Below are 27,121 nucleotides of genomic sequence, written 5' to 3' on the forward strand. Positions count from 1 at the left end.
CCACATCTGCACTTGGTTTATAGTTTTATTGAGATACCAGAAAGCCACAGTCTTTGTTTGATTTCTTAAGTTGCAGTCAGATGATAGATTATCAGTGTGGTATCAGCATATCATACCATAAATTTGTGGTTCTGTGATTGTCTCTGAAGACGAAGTGAATCCTATCCATGCATTATTTCATCACATTACTAATGAACTTGCTACACATACAAATCTTACAGCTAGTAGCTCTGGATCTGAGCTTGGTACAAGGAAATGTTTTGCCAATTTTTGTTACTTGTTGCGAAATTAATTATACCAGACTATGTTTGTGGAAGAGCTGTTGCAAAGAACTGGCCAGAGCAATGTAAGTTAAGTAGTAAAACTGGTTTTGTAGTGCAAAAGCAGTGAAGTCTTCAGTTTTCATGGTTGTTACAATGGAGAATTACTTTTGGAATAATAATTAAGCAATATATTCTCAAGAGCAGAAATGTTTCTTCCTTGATTCTTTCAAGTAGTTGCAAGAGTCAGATTTGAATACTGTTCCATGGCAGCATTTCCATAGAAATCCTGCTGCAGTGTCACAAGGCTCAGGCAGCCAGTTTGTGCTCTAAGTTGGAAGCCAGAATTACTGAGTAGCTGGCCTGTATAGCTCTGCAGCATTAGACCAGTTCCTCTGAGCAATGATGTAGCAAATTAACTGATGTTCAACACAGTAGTTGGGCCAGCAATTAAAATCTTAAAATTTTAACCTTGAGGGTATAGAATGGTTGTGGCTGAGCCCCAGTGCTGTCCTGTGCTCTGCATCAGTGGTAGAGCAGCTGATTTGAGTGAGCGTAAAGGACCTTCCTTTCAGGACAGGACGGAGTTGAGCTGAGGTTGATCTGTGCTCCCAGTTTCTGGATTTCTCCACAAGAGTACAGAAAGATTCTCAGAATACTCAGGTGTAGAGATCGTGAAAGGGTTGTGGTATTTTTAGGTTAAATTAAGCCTCTGTAGCTATTAGTGATATTTGCTTCTCCCTCGTGTTTCCCAATAGGATTAAATTTCTCAAGCTCAGAGGAAGTAAAGCAGGTGGAGAACCTCTGAAACACACTAAATGCATAGGGAGAAAACCAATTTCTCTGCCTTAGCTTGGCCCAGACAGGTGGTGCAATTGCACATTATCTGGACTTTTACTGCCACTTTGTAAAGAATTTTATACTGAACTAAATGGAAAGTCAGTTTGAAAGCTGTCTTGTCTGAAAACATAGAGTACTAGTACTGTGGTACAGTAGTGTACCAGAGTAATTAAATAGCTTGGAATTTAAATGGCTGCTTTTCATAGGCAGTCACCCTGGTAAGACCTGTCAGGTGTCAAGGAAACTCAGTCTGACTTGGAACATGCCTTGGGTGGAGGGACAGAGGAGAAATGACCACCAAATTGCAAATATGCTGTGGATTTTGTTAGTGTATGCTATCATCTTTACAGTAAACTATTCCATTTTTCCAACTACTCCAAATCACTCAGAAAATATTTAGAGCTGGGTGGAAGGAGAGGTACCCAGCTCAGATAAGGTCACCAGTGACTTGCTTCAGATGATGCAGAGTGCAGGTTAGGGAGCAGTGCCCCAGGATGGTGGATGCCTGGCTCAGGAATCTTTCAGGCACACAGATTTCTCTGAGGCTGCGTTGCACGTCTCCATTTACTGTTTCCATTGCCAGCTTGATCCACTAAAAGCAAAGCCTGTGTTTTGTGGTGTGGCTCTGGGCCAAACTGGGGCCACTTTGCTGGACTGAACTAATGGCAAGGGACAAAAGAAAATGATTCAGTTTATTGGTGCTTTTTGACTTCCCATCTGCACAGCATAAAACAGACTGTCTCCAGAAGGCACAGGGGTAGCTGCCAGAGGAATCTGTACTGAACAGCATGACCTCTACAGGGATGGAGTCAAAATTAGTAAGAAACCACGGAATTTTTTAGTTCAAAGTGCTCCTCTTAAAAATTTGCATGTAAAAAAATTTTCCAGGCATATTAGGATAACTTAGTTCTGTTCATGAACCCAGCTTCCTTTTGGAGTTAGAGATGGAAACAAAAGTTTCTCTGGGGATGTTTTCCAAGAAGGCTTATTTTAAATTCATTCACTTAGGAAATGGCTGTTGCAATTTCAGGTGCTAGTAGCTCTACCTCTCTGCCAGAGGTTTAGGTTTCTAAATTGAACTCAGCAGAATGGGATTTGTGAATATTACCCAGCTGCTTGTATGAAAATCTGTGGTTTAATTTAACTTTCCCCTGGGAGGTGATAACAAGCTGTTAGCTTGCACTGAAGCAGCTGAGAAGAGTTGAATCTCTGTTCTGGTCACCCTCTGCTTGCAGCGCTAATCCTCAGGAGAGGACCATGATAAACAGCTGATAAAATCTGGTAAATTGGAAAATGTTGCATCTGTTTGTTAAGTGAGCTTACCTGGAAGTCCTCTTACTCTTAGCAGAGGTAATTTGAAATGTCGTTTGGTTTTGCAAGCCTCATGCTGCTTAAAGCAAGGATCTGGAGGCCAAGAGTTTCAAAAGATTATGAATAACTTTTGCTTTCTAGAACTATGGCCTTAAATAGATTTGTTCTTGGTGTTATCTTTAAAGTTCATGAGACAGTGCACAAAACTTTTTCTGACTTTATAATTGTAATTCTTCGATTTCCTTCTTTTTTCTTTATTATTTGTAGCCTGTAATCAAATATAAAATAGCAGCTTCAAATCTAAACTACCATAGACTTTAACTTTCTTGGAATTAGCTTCCTGTAGTCATTTTTCCTTCAGATCTAGCCAGAAAACTCCAGATTTCAGAATATTGAAGTTTAGTGAGTAAGCTTGGAAGGTGTTGGGGTTTTGCTGCAATAAATATAATATCTGTTTGTATATATTCTGTGTTACAATAAGCATGGCTGTGAGTGGATTTCTGGGCAATACACATGAGGAGAAGAGACTTCAGTGGCTCTGAGTAGAAATCCATTTTCACATATAGCTGATGGTAGTTCTTGCATTTAACCATTGGGCTAAATACCAGGTAACCATTTGTTTTATTAATTGCACAGTTTGACTCTGAAGAGTTTTTTGTTCTTTTCCTTCCAGCATTCTCTCCCTCCAAGTGCCTATGCCACAGTGAAGGCCTACTCAAACTTCGACGCTGACCGGGACGCTGCCGCCCTCGAAACGGCCATCAAGACCAAAGGTGAGCACTAGGGCCAGGGGCTTCCTTCCTGGGCTAAGCACAAGGCTGGCTTGCAAAAGCCAGAGCAAAACTGTCTCAACACCAACATTTTGACATCCTTACTCAAGTATACCTACTTTAGGAGATGTTGGATTCCTTGAAGTCTTGACCAAGTTAGAGTTTGAAACCTGTAAGTGCGTGCTTTGAATATGCTTTTAAGTTTGTGGCCATGAGTTGTTGAGATTTTCACTCAACAACAAAAAGTGTCCACTTTTTCTCTCTTGACTCATCACTACTTAAAATTATTCTTCTTTTCTGCCACTTGAAAATGAAGTGTCAGCTCCTTTGGCAGTGCTTTGGGAGTGGGCTCTGAATCATGGATTTCTACTGGATCATTGGATTGGACATTTCTTCTACCTTTCAGCTCTCCAGACAGCTGCACAGGGGTGGTTAGAACTTTTTCCTCTTGGTTTTTGAACTAAATACTCATTTCTCTTGTATTAATTTGGAGTCAAAGAAGGTCCTAAAAACTAGTTTCTGGAATGAATTTGCAGTATTTCAGGAGCAGGGCAATGTGAGCTTCTCTGAGCTGGGATATTAGATAGGCTTCCCTCTGGTATATTGAAGCCGTCAGAAGAGCAGGGAGTGTGAACTACAGCTCTGAAGTAATGCCTCGGTGGCACTCCTGGGGCTCTGATCCTGTCTTGGGACAGGGAGTGCCATGCTTTCCACACTTGCTTCAGACCAGAGGAGCAGGAGCTGCGTGTAGCTGGAACCAGCAACTCTTTTGCCTTCATGTCAGAGAGAAATTTAAAAGCCAAACAATTTCTCATCAGAAAGAAATTCTAAGACTTCTATCAGTGCCAGCAAAGCATGTGTTTGACTTGCTATAAAATGTAAAATATATCCCTTCCATAACAAGCACAAGGCATTCTTTCACAAGATTTTTTAATTTAACTAGAGAAATTCCTTACTAAAGTGGGTTCAGTTCTAATTTTGAATCATTTATGGTTTGTTTTTAAAAAAATTCCCTGATGAGTGAGTTATATATATATCATCAGGTTTGGCAGCAGATACTTTGTATATATGTAGAGTTTTGTCTAGACTTTATAATTTTTTGCAACTCTGATTATAGGGCAAATCTAGACATTTCAAATACACCATGACACTCTCAGGGTAGGTACAAACTTACATACTTGAACTCTCAAGCTGCTAATTATTGTAAAAGGAAATTGCAATCTCCTCAGCAGTACAAAAGCTTTTCCAGTCAGGAAAGTCAAGCTCATGTTGTCTTTCCACTTTCTCCCAGCAAATTAAGCAGTGCAGTTAAGTTACATGGCAACATTTCAGTAAAGAGATGTTTTTCAGTTCTCTGAGGGAATAAGGAACTTACTCATGGACCTGCATGTTTGTAGGCATGAACTTCTCTCTGCTTATTAGTTTGTTCCCCAGAACTTACTTTGGAAAGGTGGCTTTAAAGGGAAAATCTCTTTATGGTTTTGATACTGAATTTCCACCCTAAAGAATCTCACAATGGAAGTACTCTTGTGGAAAATTAAGTATGAGAGAGTTATGACCCTTCTTCCAGGTACTGTTTCCTTGCACTTTGAATGCTTTGGAACAGGATATTTTCATCTGCTAATTCAGAAGATATGATAACATGTGAGCTTTCTAAAATATATATATAGGGTTTTCTTCAAATGAAAATTCCAACTCATCCAGACAAGAACTGGTTTTTATGAACAGTGATGTAAAGAGCTATCTGCAAGAATAAGTTTTGAAATAATTCTGGGAAATATCTAAGCAGTTTTTGAACTAAAAATATCCATAATAAACTGGCTACATCTACAGCAGCTACCATTTTCCTAGGAAGTATCACCATTTCTCTAGCAATTAGTTTGCATTGGATATGGGAAGTAGAAATAAGCCATGTAATTATCACAGAGTGATGCAGAGGAATATGACTTGTTCATTTTAAAACAGTGAGAGAGGTAAGTTATAAATATATATGCAAGCTGGTTTGTGGTTGAAAATCAAAAAAAAAAAAAAAAGCATGTAAACTGTTTGGGGGGCTTTACTCTCTGCAGGTTAAAGGGCACCTGGTATCTGAACCCTTGTGCTTTCTTTGGGTTGGAAATCAAGGTCTGTACAGTTATAATGAGCCTGTTTTTCACACTCAGCAAAGCAGTCTTTCCAATAGCTTGGAAATCATAGCACTGCCTTGGAAATGATATCTTGTGGAATCTTATCTCTGGCTATACCTTATATAAACAGTGCCTGAAGTCTGGTGTTTGCCATCAGGTCAGGCCAGGTTGGGAGAGTTACCATATAAACAATTATATGGTAATGAAAAGTCCCTGAATTAGAGTAATGAATCTCCATTTTAGCAATTCTTGTGTAAAATGGCTAAAACTTATTTTTCTGCCTAAACAACAGCTGTATATTTGGTTTAGGGAAAAGATCTAGGGCAGAGTGTGTGACTGTTCTGCTCTATGTAATACCTAAGTATTTCAGCATTCATTCACACTTTTCAGATTAATTCCTCAGAGGTTTCTAAGCCATCTGTTCATCTGTGGAGACCTCTGGAAAATACTTTGATGTGTTTATTTGGGCTTAGGTCTACCTGCAAAAACTATACTGCACAAATATGTTGTCCAGCCCTTTTCAGGGCTTTGAGTGGAGCTGAATTAAATGCAGGGGGTTTATATATATCCACCAGCCTAGGAAGGGAAATGTCCAAAAATAGGTCATATAGAACCTTGTAGTTAACAGTTGTTCAAGCTAGAGGTTGCTTAATACAAATAACTTGTTACAATTCTGGCTTGTTCCTTTTGGTATAAATGCCATGGCTATGTTTATTTTTTTTGCTCTTTAGTGTTTCTGCAGAAAATTCATTTAGTGCCTTGCCATGTCCAAGTGTTGGCTTTTTGCTGCATAGGACAAGAAGCTGTGTAATTTCTGTATAATGCTCTACTGTGCTCTTTGTATAGATTAGCTGATGTACATAAACCTAAGCAGAAGAAACTAGAAGGGCACTAACAGAGCTTATGTTAGATTTCCTTGCCTTTTTTTTCTTGTAGCAAAGACAACTGCTGAAGTGTCTCTTCTGTTTCAGAGTTATTTCCTGGCATTTTGTGTGTATGGAGTACTTGTTAAATAATTCTGTCAGTCTAGGTTGTGCATATTTATTAATTGAAGCCTCCTATTGAGGTTTCATGGGATACTTTCTTATTCATGGCTGGCAGACTTCAGGCACAGGTTTGTTGTAGGAAAGGGCTTAGAACATAGATCTGTAATACATTTATTATATCCAGAAATTGCTAAAACAATGATGACATGTGAACCAGTCAGTTCAATCTTAGATCTTCTGTTTATGTAGTATATGCCCATAACTTCTGATAGAGTTTTTAAGATTATGAAGTAAAAGTTTTTAGAGGATATTTGCTGGCTTGCCGGTGAGAGAGGGCAGTGCCTGAAATCCACCAAACTACATCAGTCACATATTCCAGATATTTAAACTGTCCCTAAAGAAGGATCTCATTACAACATGGTTTGGGTTTGGTGAACCCTTGCGAAGCAAAATAGCAGAGCTGAAATTATGGTCTTGTTTTATCTAAAATTTTCCCTCTGACTCCATTGTTGCTCATTTCCTCATTTTTGCTGACTGAGCTCCAATGCTGTGATCTTACCAATGCCACCACACATCGCCTCTTTCACAGGAAAAGCTGTTATTAAGCAGAATTTTTCTTTCCATTCCCCATTGATAGAAATGCAGCTAGCCAGAATAAACTTGAAAACAAATTCTGTTTCATTGCTTTGAAACTTTCAGAGACTTTAGCAAACAGCAAAGGAAAGTGTTGGAGCTGCTGTCCTGCTCTGCCCCACCTCAGCAGCTGTGAGTCAGCATCCTGTGCGTGCAGCACGATTCCCCAGTGTGAATGAAGTACAAGCCTCACTTTCCACTGGATACCAGAGCAATGAGTTAACTTCAGATTTCCATGGCATGTGTATGAGAAACTTGGATGCAGTCAGTCATTTGTGGGCTTCTAATCTGAAGCAATTGTGCTACAACTTGAAAATGTCATTTGCTTTTTTGAATGCCAGGAATGGTTTAAATTCAGAATGTATTAAAAAGCTTAAGACATTGGCTTGTACTGTGGGCCTGCAACAGCTGAAAGGCTCAATGTCTGTGTGTGGCCGTTTCTGGACAGGGAGAATTTGTTATAATGTGGGAACACTTTAAAGTGTGCAGGAGTAGATTATGGCTGAAACGTGTAGTCAGCCTGTTTTCAACTTAGAGTCTGTAACTTAGACACATTATACTTTCCAGGCCCTTATGGCATCATTTGCAGGCCAAGCTTGTGTGAATAAGAGCACTGATGTAGGTCTGCTTCAGCACAAGCTAAGGACACAAGGCTACCAAGTGTAGTATTTCCTCATGAAAAATGTGAAGAAAGAGAATTTTTGGATTTGACTTGTAATTCTAGATTCTGCAGCTATGGGCTAAAAGGTTTTTTGCAAGATTCCTACTTTATATGAATCCTTTTATAATATCAGTTGCAGTTCTTTGTTTCAGGTTACTTTGGGTAATAGGAAAAAGAAATATAGCTGAATTCTGGCAGGGATCTGAGTCCTGCTAGTAGCTGCTGATCCAATCCTTACTTTCTGGGTTTTTTTATCAAGAAATTATCTTTTACACTGATGGGTGTGCAAGTGTGGAAGAAGCGATTCATAATACTTTCATTTAACAGAGAGAGCTCAGGTGAAGATCTGGGCTTGTTCTGACCTCTAGATTAGAGCCACCTGTTTGGTTCAAAAGCTGACAGTTGCACTGAAGTGCATGGATTTGGAATGGTTCCCTTGAAAGTAAACCCTTGCTGATGTGTAGTTCACTTACTTAAAAAATAAGTTGGGAGTGTGAGCATCCACATCCTCTAGGTATGCCAGTTACAGCTCAGCATGGATCTTCCATGGTTTTCAAAAAGAAGTAGCACCTACTTAATTCTTCCAGTGTCAAAATACCTTTCTGTCTTTTGGCCTTCTGAAACTTACTGACTTAAATATACTGGTTTATTTTCCTATTTCCATGTCTGGAGTGATGGATTAAATGGCTTAAATAGAATATATAACTGCTTCATTAAGAAGTCTTAATTGAAAAACTCCACTAAAATGACAGGACAGGCTTTAGTAAGTACAAGTTTTAAAGTCTGTGTTCTTGAGCAACTTTTTGCAGAATTCTGAGTGCTTGAAAACTAATGCATGGACACATAAGTGAAGCACTAGACAGAGTGGCAAAGATGGTCACAAACTAGACTTTGAGGTGTGTCTAAAGATCTGCAGCCCATCAGAAGTCTGGTCTCTAATTGGTGGCTTTTTCCTCATGGCCAGGACAGGATAAACACTAACTGGTGAGAGCTGCTGAGCTCTGCTCCAGACAGCACGTGCTGTGTTTGGAGTGTTGAGGAACATCCTGATACAAGAACAATGACAAGAAAGCTTCACTAACTCTCTGTCTTGTGTCTTTGTAGGTGTGGATGAGGTCACCATCATCAACATCCTGACAAACCGCAGCAATGAACAGAGGCAGGACATTGCTTTTGCCTATCAGAGGAGAACCAAAAAGGTAGTAAAATATGAAGAAAATAGTAATTATTGAATATTTTTCTTGTGCACAGATTTGCCAGGGTTTGTCTTGTCAATGAAATTTAAGATGCATCTACTTTGTCCATGCTGTCACAGTTTAGGACTGGTAGAACTTTGAAATATGCACAATTGGGACTGCAATCTGTGGGAGTTTGTGGTTTGCTAGCACCTTCAGAAATCACAGTGGAATCCACAAGATTCCCTGGTGAAATGTGCTAAAAATACTGAGAAGTGCCTTCATTTGAAGGAAAAAATGAAAGAGAGATGCTTTAGGGAATTGGTGGGGTTTTTTTCCTTTTGGTTGGTTGATATTTTTTGGGGGGATGTTGGATTTTTTTGTTTATTTTTTTAAGACAACTCAGCATAAGGGAAGTGTTCTGTTTCTGTTCACACAGCTAGCTTTGCTGAGAAAAGACTGCAGTCAGTTGTGCTACGAGCACTGCAGCTGTGGAATAGTGGTGTAATGAGTTGAACAGTCATTAAAAAATTTCCTGGCAGAAAAACCTTAGGTACTGATCTATTGATGGAGAGAAATCTGTAAGATGTGTGCAGAATTCTGCAAAATGAGTCTGGGAGGCAAGAGCTCTTCTCTTTTGAAGTTTTGAGAATCTTACCCTGTTTGAAGTTTCATGCCAGTGAAAAAGAGGGAACTTTATATAGAGTTCAGATTATGATGAATATATCTCTTCCAGGTTTGCCAGACCCCAAATGGTAGTCCTCAAGTAGCATCCCAGAATACTCATCTGAGCCCAAATGTAAATGTAGAGCTAAATTTGGGAGTTCACCAGCTTTTCTGCATGACTGATAGAGGCATATGCAGAGGCACAGCCAGGTTGAACACGTGCATGTTTGCACACGCCTGCACATCCTGCCCTGGGGACATTGGGACAGTCTGCACATAAATGGACCCCAGTCATGAAATGTATCACTTAAAGTTTTGTTAAGTGTTCTGCATGACCACAAAAATGCACAGTCAAGAAAATCTGCAACTTTTTTCATGTTTCTCTCTCACTTTTTTCCCTTGCTGCGACCCAAGAACAATGAATTTATCAGAATTTATCAGAAGTTTAACAAGTACCAAAGAATAAAAGTCGTATAAACAATGGAAATGAGCAGTAGAAACCACTCAGATAAACATGAGAGGAGGAAGTGGGATATGAAAAGACACGTAGGTATATCTTCTAGGGACAGTGTCTGATGGTTTTCTTTGCCAGCAGTTGTGCAGATTTTGTTAGCAATGTGTTGTGCTGTACTAGGCTGCTTGCTTTGTGTGTTGCAAGATCTGTGAGTAGATCATAGTTTTTAATGCCACATAGTCTACCTCTCTTTTAATTCCATTGAGATAAGCAGTGTCTGATGGAAACTCTTGGTTTAGGTTGGATGGGAATTTCGGTGCCCAAGATGGGCACCTTCCACTTGATCAGGTTGCTCAAAGCCCCACCCTGACCTGACCTTTTAAACATTTCCAGGGATAAGTCAGCCACAACTTCTCTGGGCAACTTGTTCCTTAAAATTTATTATGGAGATTTGTGCTGTCTTTCCTGTGGCTGTTCTGCAGAACCTGTTTTCACCCAAAGAAGGGCTGGAGCATTGTATCCCACATGGAGTGGTTGTACTAAAGTGTTTCTCAGTCTAAAGCAGCCAAATGCTCCAAACCCCAATTCCCTCCCTTGGTCAATCCATGCAGTAGGTGCATACAGTATTAGCATAAATTAGTGCCCTGGATTAAGAGGGTGACTCTAGAAGTTAACTAAATGCCTTGGCTCGTTATCTCTCTAGCACAAATTTCTCTGCAATTGAGCTGGGGTCACTTTCTCTACTCCCTTTTCCCCTGCCTCTCCAGCTCAGTGATAGTTAGTGAGAAAACTGAGCAACTGAAATGCAGCAATTCCCTTCTGAATGCTACAGATTTAACTTCATCTTAGGGAATACATGGATCTGTGTGAACCTCAGACTTGATCCTGGGGATTTCAGCTTTGTAACATAAACTACAGCTGATAAACTAGCATAATTCAGGTTGCATCTGAAACCCATATGGAGACATGGCCTCTGACTATTTGGTGCAGATTTGCATCCTCTGCAGTGAACATCCCTGACTGTTTCTTTTCCTAGGGCTGACTGGCAATTAACAATAGGAATTTAGGCAACAATCGTCTGACAGTTTCCTTGAAGACAGGCTTCATTTTTCAGTGCTCAGGGATGATTTTTTTATCTCCTCAGATAGCTGGTTGGGAACTGGGCCTTACAGTGGAATAAATGTGCAGTCAATTTTCCAATGTCTTAGCAGTAAAGGGCTGGGATAAGAGGAAAACCACATATAATACAGTGCTTTTGGGAAGACTGTGGGAGTATGATGAAGAAGCAGTGACCACAGTGAGTCAAACTCAGATCTATCTGTGCTTATTAGCTCCACCAAAGCATCAGTGCTTCAGGATTGGAGTGAGGCTGTTCAGATGTGTCTGCACCATGCTTTCCAGCACTTGGTCAGACACTGGTGCATTTCTTCTTATTTTCAGAGGATTAGAAAAGGATTCCTTTGCCCTAATTTCTTTCTTAGGCTTTCACAGCCAGAAAGCTCTTTATGTTTCTGTTTTCTTGTCAGTTGTGTAAGAAACACTGCTGTAGGCTTGGAGAATTAAAGCCCTGCAGGTTAACTTCTCTGGAGATCAGAAGTGAGCTTTAATTTCTTTTCTTTCATCGTCCCATCTATTTTACAGGAACTTTCTGCAGCACTCAAGTCTGCTCTCTCAGGTCATTTGGAGGCAGTGATCTTGGGCTTGCTGAAGACACCAGCACAGTACGATGCCTCTGAATTGAAAGCTGCCATGAAGGTAAACAAGCTTTGAAATTTACTGTTGTTCATCTGATGTTGCTGTCTCAGGAAAGAACATGGACTTCATATCATAATTTTCAAACTGATTTTTTTTTTTTAGTTTAAATATCCAGCTGCAAGGCATCCAAAATGAGAGAAATAATGGAACTATGTGGTTTCTAAACTCTTAAATACTCTCTTTAAGGAAAATGTCATTCTTGTCAGCTCAGGATAACAGCCTGGCTGCTCTTACAAACAATGCACAGGTTCATAGTATGAGAAACCTTTAAGAGAGCAGCTGTTAGCAGGATCCATCAGATCCTCTGCTGGCATTTATAGATTTAAACAGTAATTTCCAGTTACTTGGTCATATCACTGATCTGGAAGGAACATCCCTGTACCATACCTGCCCTATGTAGAAGATGAGGCATCAAAAGCAGTCTCTGCAGAAAGAAATATCTGCTCTTCAGGCCTCTGAAACAAGACTTGAGAGGTGCTCATGCCAGTAGAGTCACCTCTGTAAGCAAACTAAGGTGTGGGAAGTTGTAGTTTTAATTATCTAATCATCATGTACATTCTGGATGTTCTTGTTCAAGTTATTTAAGAATTAAAGACAAGTACTAACTTGTGTCTGAAATTTAGAACTTGTCAATGAAACCAATTAATTAACTTCTCCAAATGATTAAAAAGGAGTTAATGAACAAAGAAGAAGACAAAACCACTCTCTCCACCACATAAACACACACACTGCCCCGACCCCCCAAAAAAAACTTTTTAAGTCCCCAAACCCAAAAAGCCAACCCACTATGAGATGGTAACTCTTCAACTGTGGGCCAAATGCCCTGTTTGAGTAATCAGATGCTGCCCTCTCCTGGTCTGAGTACAGCTTATGTATAATTTATTGTGACTCAGACTAGTCTGGGATCTGGGATAAAGACCAAGCAATTTCATCAGAGTAGTCCCAAATGCAGAATATTCTATGCTCTCCGTGGGTTGCTTTTCACAGCTCCTAAGGAGTTCCCATTATTCCTGACCTGGTCTGAATTAGCAAAAACTCTCAATGCTCTGAATTTGCCTGGGCTTATGTTTGGCTGGATACATAGAGCATTACAAGCTATGACTTTGGCATCAGAATTGAGGAAAGGAAAGTTATAACTGAGGAGTTACTTTTCTGTTGAACATTCTTGAAAATATTTCAAAAATACTTAGAAAATTATATATGCTGGTAATCTTCATTTTTTTTCCCCAGATGCTTATTAGAGCCATTGTGTGGAAAGCTCTCCTAGCGCTCTTAGCTTTAAGCCATGTTAATAAAAATTACTTGGGTTTACTCTACTTTTTTTTTTTATATATATATTTTGGTTTGTCCCACTTTCTTGCCCCTTCAAGGGAGGCATTTTACCCAAAGGGCACTTTGCCACATAATTGCCTCAGTTTTCCACACTTTCAAGACTGCAGCATGAGACTTTTTCCCAGGATGTTACTTCTCTTGAAATCCTGTGGAAACTGTGTCCACTTTTGCCACCTGCAAAATGGCATTCTGTTACAGATGAGTTTAACAAACATCCAAACAGGAGGATAAGACTGGAGTTTCTTCTTGTTCTCCCAGTGGATAGAAAAAAATCACACAGGCCATGATAAGCAGACCTTCTCCAGTTATGCTGGTGAGGAGGTCACTGTTAGACACTCACAGCAGATGCACATTGCCCAGAGAGAGCATCTACAGGATCTTTAAGCAACTACAAATATTCCATCTGTTTTTTCTCAGGAGCAGTTGGCAAAAAATATCCCTGAACTGTTAAGAGTGGGGGAGAGGAGATGTCTGTAAAATGTTTCTAACCATTTAAGCATTCCTGTTCATTGCTAACTCCTAACTGAGTCCCGTTTGTGTTGCAGGGGCTGGGAACTGATGAGGACACACTCATTGAAATCATCTGCTCCCGAACAAACCAGGAGCTCAGTGAAATCAACAGAGTCTACAGGGAAAGTGAGTTTACTTTGCAAGTTTTCATGTACTATGTCTTTTACACTAAATTACTTGGATAAACTCCCCTCAGTGTGAATTTCATTATTAGAAAGGTAACTCAAATCTGCTTTGGTTCGCTGCCATTTTGTACTGGTGCCCTGGATATTTGTGTGGTTTATATAGTTTTTTCTTGTTGCTTGGTAGCAGACAGACTGAAGGCTATTTACTACTAATACAAGTTGTGTCTAAATGAAATTTTTTGGTTAGCTTCCATGAGAGACTGATTGCATGGACCTCGTGACTAGCTGGTGGCAATGCTGGGTTTGGTGTAGGGAAGCATGGGTTTGTTTTCATTGTCCTCCACACCTGACTTAGATTGTAGCTGTTTATGTGCATAAAACACAGTAATTTTTCTTGCAAAAGAGTATTTGTGAGACACCCCTTTGCCTGAAAAGAACTCTTTGTTTTCTAGTGTACAAGACAGAACTGGAAAAGGACATTATATCAGACACATCTGGTGACTTCCGCAAGCTGATGGTTGCCCTGGCCAAGGTAGGACTGTTCAGAGCTTCCCACTTTTTCTAATATGCCTGAGTGGTTGCTGCCAGTGAAACAATTGGGTTTCTGATGCACTCTTAAATTTCCCTGTGTTTTCACTGATCTTGGGGGGGAAAAAATATTCAAATGTTGAAGGACAAAGTATTTTAACAGAAATGCAGCATTCACAGCATTAGCTGTATAATGAGGGTGGAGTATGCAATTACTTATTTAGCAAATTCAGGTTAAAAAAAGAAAAAAACTGAATATATGCATAGCAAACTGCTTCCTTTTCACGAAACCTTTCTAAAATACTGATATCTTGTTTGAAGGGCAAAAGGTGTGAAGATACCTCTGTGATTGATTATGAGCTGATTGACCAAGATGCCAGGGTAAGTGCTGGTAATGACCATGAAATATCTCTAGCTGGTCAGGCTTTTGGGGATATTGAACATACTGTGGAAGTGGAGAGCATTTGTGAAATAGGTGTGTGTACTTCAGATTGTCCTGCACAGTAATGTTTGCATGGTGTCAGTGAATCTGCCAGTTGCAATCTGATGCCTTCAGGTATCAATTTTCACAGAGTACTTACCAACTATACAGAAACTCTCTGGTATTTCTTTTAGATCGAGCCTTTAACAAAAGGAAATGCATCCATTGCAGTGAGTTTAGTGGCTGTTAGTGCTTGTTACATTTGCATCTGTCAAGAGCAGTTCTGCTGAGGTAAACAGAGCTAAATACAGAGTAAAGCTGTAGCCAGAGGTGAATACAAAGCAATTAGTCTTAGTGTCAGGTTTAGATTCTTAAATGTTGTATACATCTGCAATGGCTTCTTGTGCAACTCCTGATTATTTGTGATTTTCTTTTTCTTTCTAACCCCAGGACCTCTATGATGCTGGTGTGAAGAGAAAGGGAACTGATGTCCCCAAGTGGATCAACATTATGACTGAAAGAAGTGTTCCCCACCTGCAGAAAGGTACTATTCTAGAGACAGACTGAAAAATATAGGAAATCTCATAAATCTTAATTCATGTCCAAGGTGTTAATTTTTAAAGAAAATCTAGTTATTTCTGTGGATGTGTTGATCTCACATTTTAAGTGTGTACAGCTCTTTTTTACATAGGTGTAACAATGCTCAATTACATGTCGCATACACTGAAAACAAATATGTTACAAACCTAGAAAATATGGATGCAGGATACCTTGAGAAGTCCTTTAGTTTTTACCTCTGTGCCAGGGTAGCTTAGCTATATCATGTCCTTAAATCTGCCAGTGAAGACTCAAAAGCAGCTCTGATATTGCTGTAAAGCAGCACATGGGAAAAGCCATTTAAAGACTTTTCAGAGCTTAAATCACTGTTGTTTCAAAAAATAATAGTACAGGATTAAGATGGCATTTTCACAGATTATGGAGATGTTAAAGGAAAACAAAAAGTCCACAGTATGGGATCTTTACAAACTTGTATTTGAGAGTCTCAGAAGGACTCACATTGATACATGTCTCCATATTCCTGTGTCTGTGTTCATGCTTTGGGTGGTTATTTCTGCCAGTTCTTGGTCTGATTTTGATTTCACCTACTTTCTTTTCTGTTCTAGTGTTTGACAGGTACAAGAGCTACAGCCCATATGATATGTTGGAGAGTATCAAGAAGGAGGTTAAGGGAGATCTGGAGAATGCCTTCCTTAATCTTGGTAAGTTACCCTGAAGTAAAGACTGTCATTATATAGGATCTTTTCAGGGCTCTTGTAATGTATCATGATAAAGGTAGGGCCTAGACTAAACCTGCTGGATGAGAAATTAGCTGAATGTGCTGGTGGTGTTGGAGCCACTGGTGAATTTTAGGATATTGAAGGTTTTTTTTGCCGTCTGCAAGATATAAACTTTGCCAGTTAAAATGAAAATGTGTGCGTTGTGATCTGCTGTTAGTTCCACTTTTATTTGATAGAGAGGCTTAATGTTTGTTTCCACAAGCAAACAAAAAGGTTGAAATAGTTCAGTACCCACACAGGCTGGAGGAAGATCAGAGTGTGTGTGAGAGGAGAAGACAGGCAGGCAGTGAGGGGGTGGTGGGGGCTAGTTGGAGAGCTGATTTGACACTGAATTCTCTGAAATAGGGAAACAGGGTGTAAGGCACTGATACTGTGCCATGAGGTGAAATGACAAGGATGTCACTGTGTTTAAGAGGGAGTTCTTTAAGGGGAAAATCCATTTTAGACTAAGGATGTACTGAGAGCTGTGTAGTGCAAATTGAGTATAAACAGAGCTCAACCTTGAAAAGGAGGCTTCTCGTGGATGATGAGTGTTTCCAGGATCGCTTCTAGAAATGGAACCATGAACTGGGAGCTGTGGAGGAGGGCTAACATTCTGAAATTACACAGTTCTGAAATGATGCAATTTTCATGGAAGAATGACATGCTCACATTCCTAAAAATGTGAGCATCTATGGTTCAGTCACAAGCTAAACCAAATAACTTCTAAGTAGCAAGTCAGGTAAAAATATTTTCTCTATGTCCCCTTTTTGGTGGAACTTCTGATGAAAACCTTATTTTAACTACATATCATATCTTTAAAAATAGCTATAATATTCTGTGTCCTGTGCATGGGCAGGATATTTAACTATTCTTGTCTCTCTCTTCAGTCCAGTGCATTCAGAACAAGCAGCTGTATTTTGCAGACAGACTGTATGATTCCATGAAGGTAGGAAAGACTGTTTTTTCTTTCTACTGTTTTTTTGTTGTTATTGTTAGGAACTTCTGTTCATATGAAATGTGACTGGCATGTGAATAAATTAACAATTACCTAATATTGTTCAAAAGCTTTCTTTTACACTTATGAACCTGGATTATCTATTCAGATTCCTCTGGTATAGGGAAATGTAGGAAAGGGTCCCATTATAAAGATCTTTATTAGATCAGTTGATTATAATTAGCAAAATTAGACACATCTTTTGCATGTAACCAAGAGCTGATAGCAGAAAAAGCTGTTCATTGAATACCAAAATAAGATATTAAATTGGCCTCAAAGCATTTTGTGAAGAAGCAGGATGGAAGAGAAACACCTGGTGACAGGCATTAGGCAATTCCAGGAAGACCTGGTGAGCCAGAAGTGCTGCTTACAGTCTAAGCTAAATTTGTGACTGCAAGTTGGTTAAACACTGCTGATGAGAAAGGTACATTCATGCTCAAATTCTTGGATCATAATAATGACCTTCGTTAGAAGATTTGTTCATTGTATCTTTTGTTGCTTGTCTTGGTTGCCTGTTGCTGTCCTACCATTAATTAGTGGTAACATTTCAGCTATTGCAGCTCTGAATGTGTGTCTGCTTGTAGGGCAAGGGAACCCGGGACAAGGTCCTGATCAGGATTATGGTATCCCGCTGCGAGGTAGACATGCTGAAAATCAAGAGTGAATTCAAGAGGAAATATGGAAAATCCCTCTACTATTTCATCCAGGCAAGTTTTTCACCTTAGGTTCTATATCATGGGCCTTTGCAGCAGTCTTCATTGGATTTGTGGTGCCACTAGAATTCATGGGAGGTGTGTTAGAGGCCACAGTGAGAGTATTCTATTATTTATGTACTGTGGGAAAACCCACCTTTGTCTTCACAGTCTACGGCTGGTACAGTTCCTGTCAGCCTGTTGACAGTGGGCTTTGTGCAATCAACTGATGTGTTCTGAAAGAAAATTGTGTTCACCAGTCCCTAACCTCAGATAAAGAGTCAATAGTTCTGTGATTGCTGAATGAAAATAGAGCATCTAAGTTGCTACTGCCTTTCATTTCAGTGAAAGGAGAAGGCTCAGGGGGAAGGTTCTTTAGCTAGTGACTTTTGTCCATTTCTGTGATTAGACAGGATCTACAGGTGCTAGGTTCTGTTTGATTTGGGGCATAGGTAAAGAGTTTGTGTGTCTGTTTCAAAGCTAAACTTTACCCTAACACCAGCATATGTTACATTATTCCTTATGCAGATGAATCTGAGTCAAAATCGTAACCCAGAATCTTTTCCTGAAGGTGTCAATGGTAGATTATTAGCAAATTTTTTTACTAGTGCCCTAGTTGCAGTGATCAGTGAGACAGCAGAATCAAGTTCTTCAGCTTTCCTTTGTTGTGTTTCTCATACCCAGATTTCTCTCTTCTTCGCCTTGCATTTGTATTGCAAGAATGATTAAATAATTTCACTTCACACATAAGTAAAACTCAGTCAAAATAGTCTCCTCCAGGCTGAGAAGGTTTCAGTGTGAATCACAGACTGTCCCACAAGTTTAGAATATAATTCATATGCTTTCACATTTTTCTGGCTGTTTTCTGATATGTATTTTGTATTTTTCTTCCCTTGCTTTACAGCAAGACACAAAAGGGGATTACCAGAGGGCACTGCTGAACCTGTGTGGTGGAGAGGACTGAAAACTGTGATGGAAGAAACCCAAGTCCAAAGAAATGCCTTTTTTGCTCTTCATTTTACTGTAATCCTAGAAAACCTGAATTTCCTAGCTACCCTTGACTTGACTTGCACTTTCCCTGCCAGAGCCCTGCTGCAGTTTGCTCCCCTGCGCTGTGCATGCCCCTCTTGGCAGCTGTGCTTGGTTCTGCCAAAGGTCCTAACAGTGTATAGCCAGAGACACTAACCCTCCAGGGAGAAATGGGCTCACAGGTGCTTGTGAAAAGCTCTGCCTCTCTGTGCAATGTTTCTAATAAAACAAATAAAAATGACGTTTTACTTTAAGAGTGCAGGTCTTTCAGACCTTAATTTGAGAACTGTCTGAACAGTTGACATGTATTTAGCTCTTGCTGTCCATTTTCTGTGTTGTTTCCATCCTCCTCAGGTTCACTAGTTGTGGATGAAAACTTATCTTCTTCCTTCAAGCCCTTCATTTGTTTAAGGATTCACTTTGTCAGCACATCCAAAACCATTCTCTTCACTGGTTGAGGGAGATGATCCTGCCCCTTCCCTTGGCCCTGCTGAGGCCACATCTGATGTGCTGTGTCCAGTTCTGGGCTCCACAGTACAGAGAGACATGGAGCTCCTGCAGTGGATCCAGTGGAGGGCACAAAGATGATTAAGGGAATGATTAAGGCATCTCTCTGATGAGGAGACACGGGGGGATCTGGGCCTGTTAAGTCTGGAGAAGACTGAGAGGGGATGAAATTACCGCTTATAAACATCTACAAAGTGGTTGCCAGTTGATGGTACAAGACCCTTTTCAGTGGTTTCCAGCAACAGGATGAGGAGCAGTGGCCATAAATTAAAACACAAGAAGTTTCACTTCAGCAGAGGAAGAACTTCACACTGCACTGGGAGAGCTACGTGGGGTTGGTCATGGAGTCCTCTGCTCTGGAGACATTCCAAACCCACTTGGACGTGTTCCTGTGTCACCTGTTCCAGGTGACCCTGCCTGGGCGGGCGGGTTGGATGATTTCCAGAGATGCCTTCCAACCCTGACTGTTGTGTGACCATCTTTCCCCTATATAAGTGCCACTGAAACCTGAGCCATAGCCCTCTCTGCCTGTCTGTGGGGCCAACACTTGAATCGCCCCTCAGCGTTCGGGCGCCCTTGGTGTGCCTGTCCGCGAGGGGGAATGGTTTGAGGCTGAGCAGCCCGTCAGTACCGGAGTGTTTTCCGCAGAGCCGTGCCCGGCAGCGCGGGAGGCGCTGCCCGGCGTGAGGGGCGAGCTGCCGCCTCCCGCGGCGGGGCCGGGCCGAGGGCGCCGCGGACCGTCCCCACCCGGCCCACTCGAGAGCCAGTGGGACGCGCTGCTCTTGTCCTGCTGAGACACCTTTTCCTGCTACAGCGTGAAACTCGCACCCGAGTGTTGGGGAAAAGCTGTGAAGAGCGAAACTTTGGCGCCCAGCCGGGAGCGCGGCGCGTTGCCCTCACGGGTGGAGGCTGAGGGCAGCGGCTCTCGGGGGCCGGCGATCGCATCCTCAGCACAACTTCGTACAAGTATCTCAGAGTTCTCGGGAGGTAAAATGCTTTCCTCTTTTCACAGCTGTTGCTCCTTTGGAAATGCAAAACTGCCTGTAACTAACAGGTGTTTCCCCTCTGTCATTATCTGGTTTGTAGCTGTCTGTTTCAAAGGCTCGGGTACTCCCCAGAGATAAATTTGATCTCCTCAGAGATGAGAAGCACACAAGGAGGCTGTTTGATGCCACCATTAGAAGGGTGAGAGATTTTGCTAAAATATCATTGGCTGTAGACCACAAAAAATATTTGGTGTGAAAATACTGCAATTGGTAAAATATTGATAACTTAAATGCACAAATGATACAATTTTTCACAAGCGACTCCAATTTAATGCCTGATGGAGCAGTGTCATTCACACCTGTTTACAAAATGCCTCTCTGTCTAGATTTGTACATTTAAAAACTATTGCTGAGATAGCAAATCACTCTTTGAATCTAATTAGGTAAGTCATCTCTATAAATGTTGCTTGCTCAAATGTGGCCTTATAAAAGAAATCAAACAGCAAGCATTTTTCCAGTCTGTGGAATGAACAACTAGAATTTGATGGCTGGCATGCTCTGCCTCACTGCCACAGGATGTTCAAAATTGCAGGCTGTTTTTCTTCAGGAGCAACACCATGTTAAATAAACCAGCAGGATTTCAAAGGCCAGGACTATTTTTACTGATTTTAGACTAGGAAGAACATTAGTCTCCTGTGATATCTAGAAGATTTCTAGAAATTCAATTTGTTTGTTGGCATTGTTGATTTTTTTTTTTTAATTACTGGCTTATTGATGCTTCAGATAGGAATAAATTTCCAAGCTTTGATGTTGATCCTGTTGTTTGGTTGCAGCCTTGCTAATAAGCAAGATGGGTCTCTGTCCGTGATGTATTGCAAAAATCAGGTCTCCAAGACTTTGAAAGATAGGAATACCTTGAAGAATGACATTTGAGAGTGTTGCAACATTTTATTAGTAAATCCCCACATGGCAAATTAAATACATTATTAAAGACAAAATTTCAGTTGCTGATAATGTAATTTAGACCATTATCTATTTATGTTCAGAAGTAGGAGGAAAAAAAAAAAAAAACAACAACACAAAAAACCAAAACTCAAGCCTTCCAATTTGCTATTCCCAGTCTTTGTTGTCCCAAGAATCTGTGAAGAAATTTTTTCCAGGTCAGATCTTGATTCAGTTTCTTGTGTTTGCTCTTTGGTGTTCCCATTCCAGTAGCACAGACAATAACCAGAAGTTTTACCGTTCATAGGCATTGTTTCTTTAACTACCCCAAATTGCACAGCAAATAGCAGCAGTAGAATTTAATTTGATGTGTTTCTTACCAGACCTACTATTATCTCAGGCATTGGAATATAGAGCTAAAGAACTGTGCCTCTAGGCCAGTATTAAACTTACTAAGAAAGTAGTGTTGTCTCTAACATGGAGAGGTGGTTCCTTGTCCTATGTATAAGGGAGACTTTACTGTTTATTTCAGAACTCCCTTACTCATAATTCAGAGGAATTTTTCTAAATCAAGGTCTAAACAGTCCAATTCAGAGTAACAGAACATCACTAAAGAATAGTTGTCATGCTTGTACTAAGCCATATTCCTTATTTCTGCAATTCTTGCCTTCATTTGCACAGCACCTAAACATCTTATAAACAAGCAGTTTATTAGTGCTGTGCATTGATGAGGAGTCATGCAAGATGTTTTACAAGTGAGAGTCAGATGTAGAATGGTTTAATTAAATTTAAACGTAGTTCAGCCAAAACTGAAGCCAACATTTGCATTCTGGTAAAAGAAAGGGCTCCTTGCAAGATGGAAGCTTTGAGTCCTTGCTGTTAAAACACATTTTTAATTAATATTAAAAAGTTGTCTATTTTTCCGTTTCTCAAACGGGTAATGTCTGCTCCCTGAACACTGCTTGGACTGTTTGTAGGGATTGTTCCTCAAGTGCAGCTTTTTCCCACTGCAGTGCGGACAGATGCACCTTCAGTCGCACCACCCCGAGCAGCAGAGCTGGGTTTTGGTTCGGGCGGGTGTCCGGCGTGTCTCCGTTTCTGTGCTGCGGGTCGGAGAAGGAGCCGTGCCCGGGGGCGCTCGGGGCTGAGCCGCTCCGGCTGCACCGGCAGCGGCCGCGCACCAGAGGGAGCTCGGAGAAAGCGCCAAGGCGTCCCCGCAGCCGAACACCGCAGCACCGGGAGCTGCGACCGCTCTCCTCGCGTCTGAGCTCCGCTCTCTCCAAACATTTACATTCCCCGACTCTAAGCCGTCGTGTCAAAAATTCAGTTTCATCTTCCAGTATTTTTTTACTGCTCTCCTCTCTGAAATACTTCACCAATTTTAATAATTGCTCTCTTTAGGTGTAGGCAAACGAAACGATTTCTTAAGTTCTAATCATGTTGTGAGTTTCCAAAACGGAGAGGTTTTCTACAAAGAACCTTTCAAAGAGTGGGTTAATAATGACAATAAGTGTAAAGAAATTTTCTTCCTTTTCTTTAAAGGAAGGGTTTTGATCTCGAAATTATCTGCTGCTTCCTAACTTAAATCAGGTATACTGTTATTTTCTGTAGAAAATTAAACACAACCCCATATCTTTTGCTGTGTTCATAATATAAAAATTGTGAGCATTGCACACTCGTTGCTTTTCCACTATCTTTGCTAATTAAAAATATGTGTTACTAAAGTAGTTTTTCTAAAGGAGATATTTCAATATATTCATAAATAATCCTTCTTTCCTCTCACTTTGATCTGTTCACAATAGGCAATGTTTTTAAAATTTTAATATAGAAAGAATTTGCTATGTGAGGTGGCTGTTTAAGTTCATCTTATACATTTTTAGGATCAAGAAAAGAAGATATTCATTAATCTTCTTTTGAGTATGGCTTATGTAAGGTCCTGTTTAATGCTGAACACAGAAAATAAAAAAACAACTCAAAACAACCAACACCATATGTAGCTATTTAAGAAGGTTGATTGGAACACAGACTATTGCTGTGACTCCTTATTGAATAACAGCTATGGAATGTGGGCAGTACTCTCCTCTGCTAGGTGTCCTTAGCTGGCTGGCTCATACTGACTTATTTTCAGGTAATATTTTACTTGTAAGGTAAAAATAAAATGTAAGGCTTGTGAAGCCTATTTCTAAGTATACACAGAACTTATCTGAAAGCCAGCTTTTAATATTGCTGTTGGATACTCATTGAATCTATTTTATTACTTCTGTACTAAGATCAGGATGAATTATGAGATTCAAAATAGGCATCTTATTAAATGCTGAACTTAGCAAATATTTTGTGATTACATTCCATGAAAGAGACAGTTTTATTTAAGGTAGCTTTAATAGATTTAAAAAAAAAAAAAAAAAAAACAAAAAAAAAAAAAACTAAAGTATTTTTGATCTATGAAGCAATAAAGATGGGTAAGTATTCTGGGAAAATATTTTTGCTAACATTTTGTAAAAAAAATCATTAAATTCTATTATTTTCTAAGCTTTCTGTCAATATATATGTAAATTGTATTTTGTTTGTCAGAAGATATGGCAATTAACTTATTACAAATATGCAAACAATGATGTGCTTAAATGCATCAGTAAAGCAACAGTTGACATTGTACAACAAATAGATTGATAACAGGGGTTTTAAATTCTTTCCCAGTCCAGTTTTCCCCCCACACTCAAAAAAACAACAACAAAAAAACAGGTGTTAGGAGCTCTTTATGTGTGTTTTAGGCTTTATTGTGAACTCTTAGTTCTGAATTTTCTTCCTCATTGTAGGAAGGTTTTCCCTGCAAGCAGGAAAGAGACTGTACTCTGTATTGGTTCTGGTCTGTGACTGCACTGTAGTGCTATTATTGCAAATGATTAATTACAGGAGGGTTATTTCCCGGTCTCTTGGAACTTTGTATATTGCAAATGCACTCAACATGTCAAGGTTTTAATAGCTTGGCTATAAACACTTTATATAAAAATATCTTTTTTAGTAAATCTTTAGGGTAAATCAAGGCAAAAAGAGGCTGATGTGAGTTATAATTACACCTGGAATACTGCAGAGTTTGTTTGCCCTGGTTTGGGTTTTTACTAGAGAAAGTGTTACTAAAGGAATTGCTTTTTATATTCTGGTTGCTTTCAGCTATCACTTGTGACATGTTTGATGTGGGTAGATGGGACAATTTTCTTTTTTCTGTTCCTCTTCTGCCTTGGTCTATTTTATTTTACTTTGAGAAAACGGGCTTAGATATCCTTCTGGTTCAAAACCTGCATGGACATGAGCTGTATTAATCTGAGGGTGCCATGAAGAAGAAAAATGTTTAAAAACCTAATAAAATGGGATGGGACTTTTTCAGTTATTTCTCCTTCCACCATTTCTTACCGTAGATATGGAGACAGGATTGTAGAGAGAAATCAGAAGTGCAGTTATTTCAGAAATAAACTGCTGTGTCTGTAATTGGTGATAATGCTAATGCAGTGTTTTAGAACAAGAAATTAGATCTGCATGGGAGCCACAAGGCTGAAAATAACGAACGCTGCTAAGGTAAGTGGTGAACTAACAAAACATTCAGACTGTGTGTTATGAGTGGAGCTCTCACTTAGTAGAATAAAAAATAGGAAATAAATTTGCAATCTGCCTTTCTTTTGTTTTAAGCAGTTGTGTGGCAGATATTTTGGATTAGTGGAGGTCATAGCTCAGAAAACACCCTGATGTTGGATGAATAAGCTGCAGAGCCGCCTCTCTAGGCTTTGTGCGTAAGAACTGTATTTTAGGACAGGAAGTTGAGTACAGAGACAGAATGATCTGCTCTGTGTCAATATTAGAAAGAAAAGAAGGGAATACGGTGTGCAATTTACGGGAGGAAATCGCTGAGATGGGAAAGGAACGTTGGGGCCCTGGTGTGATGCATCCAGGAAGGGCCTCCCTGAAGTGTCTGTGTGAGTAGAATGCTCAGCTGGAGCCTTGAGTCAGCTGTAAATTCAGGTCTGTGTCTGCAGTGTAAAGCATTAGGCACTCCAATGTCCTGGAAGCTCCAGGACATTTTCAGCAATGGGAATTAGGTGTCTAAACAGCTTTCAGTGGCTGAGTCTCCTGTTGTGTGACTGCCTCCTAACATCAGGCATTTATCAGGTTCTGAAGTGCTGCAGGCCCTTCAGCCAGGACAGTGCCCCAGTGATCTTGTTCAGAGTTTCTCCTAAACAGGGCAAACACTGGGCTTGCAGACCTCCTGGCTTTTTGATTCCAGTTTTCTTTGTCTCTTACCTTAATCTTTGTCATCACATATTCTTAGGTCATTAGAAAATCTCATTGTTTTAGTAAAAATCATAGCTGGAAGAAGTTGCCACCAATTATAAATAGGCATAAATTGATTGTGAAATTGCTCTTGATTCAGGATTAACACAGTAGTTTGTTTATGTGTTTTATATCTGTCCTCTTCTCCCCCCAACAAAGTGCTAGTTAACATTTGCTACATAGTTCATGTGTAGACATGAGTACATGCTTTGAAACAGTATTACCAAGGTGTACTGTTCACTGTTTAATTACTCTGGCAGCAGTTTGGACTCGCTGATAGAAGAAAAGAAATAAACACTCTGTGGGACGAAATCATCTGATTGCAATTCCCTTTTTTCTCCTCATCTATTGTATTATATTATCCATGTAATTTAGTTTACCTCAGTTTCTGTCTGTTTTCCTTTTAAATCAGAGATTAATTTCTTATTTTTAAAACTAAAAAAAAAAAAAAAAAATAAAAAATAACCAACCATAAAACCTATGTTTTTTAGTAATTCCTGATATAGCAAACCTATTACAGCAGTTGATGAGCTGTTTTCATTAAGTGTTTTCAGTTCCCAAGTTCAGTTCTTCAGGACTGATTAACATTAATGATTATGTTTCAGCGTGAATGCTGCCTGGGAAATGTGTTTTGAAGCTTTGACCCAAATTTCATAGCCTGTGTATCTGAATTATTTCCCCAGGTGGACAAGTACTCTCACAGTTGTCCCAGCTGCAGGTCTTGGTCCTACCTTGCACTAGGGCAAGAGTGAATCTGAAAACTTGGGACAAGGCAGCTCAGATGAGAATGCACAGTTCAATGCACAATATACAATGTTCTGTGGAATAAATGGAGCAGTTGGTGTATGAGTGAACCTGTTAGGCTGAAATATTTGGGCAAGTCTTGTGCCATGGTAGGGGAACTATCTTGTCTGTCATTCCATTGCTCTTTGGCCAATCTTCAGTCTTTTAGGGGTCTTCTGTCATTGATGGTTCTGAGTGGGGGTTTTCTGTATCTGTTTTGAAATGACTGTGTGCTCTGCTGTTCTCTCCCAAATCCATGGGCCATGAAATGTGTATCATTTTTCAGATCTGTTCTGCAATCTCTTTCGTACACATATAGTCCAGGTAAATGGTGTGCTTTGCTTTGAGAGCAGATTAAAGGTGTAGTCTCCTCCCTTCCTGATCCTTCTGAACTACCTTCATCACTCTTCTTTTTACCTTTTTCCTTTTTTTAATCTACAATTCTTTTCATTTTCTCCTCTTAACTCACAGAGTAAAAAATGAGAACAAGCCTAGAGCCTTGATCTAAAGCTCAAGGAGATCAGTTAAGAAGGCTGATACTGATTTTGGTACTTGGGGATGTTCAAAAAGGCAAGGTTAAGGAAGGAATTTTCCTTTCTGTGGTAAATACTGCCCAGGTCATTAGAAAAGAGCTCAGCTTTGTATTAGTGTATAGATTTGCCATTAAATCATTAAGAGGGTCATTACACTGATTCAAATTCAGTGTCACATTTTCCAGATGGGCTTTCTCAGTATTAGTGGTGCCAGTGTATTCAGAGGGAATTGCAGGAAGAGTGTCCAGAAAAGTCAGGGTAGCTGCTGCTGAAATGTCTGCTTGGCTCAACTAGGAATTTATTGTCATTTAGTGAAAATATTGGTGAGAACATAACCTTTTGTAATGTTTAATGTTTTATTGGCTATAAAAGATAAAATATAGAGTAAAGGGAAGTAAAATAGTATTTTGTTAGATCGGGAGTTAGATTTATGCTGCTACTTACTGACGGAATAATCAGTGGG

General features: G+C 39.9%; 1 protein-coding gene across 1 annotated transcript in view; it reads left to right on the top strand.

The window, feature by feature from the left end:
- The window catches only part of LOC110483908 (little elongation complex subunit 2), a 59,037-nt gene extending 40,209 nt beyond the window's left edge, over positions 1–18,828 (top strand). Inside the window, exons 16-26 of the mRNA XM_021554147.3 lie at positions 3,085–3,184; positions 8,692–8,786; positions 11,524–11,637; positions 13,515–13,605; positions 14,057–14,136; positions 14,454–14,513; positions 15,004–15,097; positions 15,717–15,812; positions 16,760–16,818; positions 17,451–17,573; positions 18,463–18,828. Of these exons, the coding sequence (XP_021409822.1) occupies positions 3,085–3,184; positions 8,692–8,786; positions 11,524–11,637; positions 13,515–13,605; positions 14,057–14,136; positions 14,454–14,513; positions 15,004–15,097; positions 15,717–15,812; positions 16,760–16,818; positions 17,451–17,573; positions 18,463–18,522 (972 nt within the window). The 3' untranslated portion in view covers positions 18,523–18,828. The remainder of the gene's footprint in view (positions 1–3,084; positions 3,185–8,691; positions 8,787–11,523; positions 11,638–13,514; positions 13,606–14,056; positions 14,137–14,453; positions 14,514–15,003; positions 15,098–15,716; positions 15,813–16,759; positions 16,819–17,450; positions 17,574–18,462) is intronic.
- The last annotated feature ends 8,293 nt before the right edge of the window (positions 18,829–27,121 follow it).

This window comes from Lonchura striata, chromosome 11 (assembly GCF_046129695.1).
Source record: "Lonchura striata isolate bLonStr1 chromosome 11, bLonStr1.mat, whole genome shotgun sequence".
NCBI lineage: Eukaryota > Metazoa > Chordata > Aves > Passeriformes > Estrildidae > Lonchura > Lonchura striata.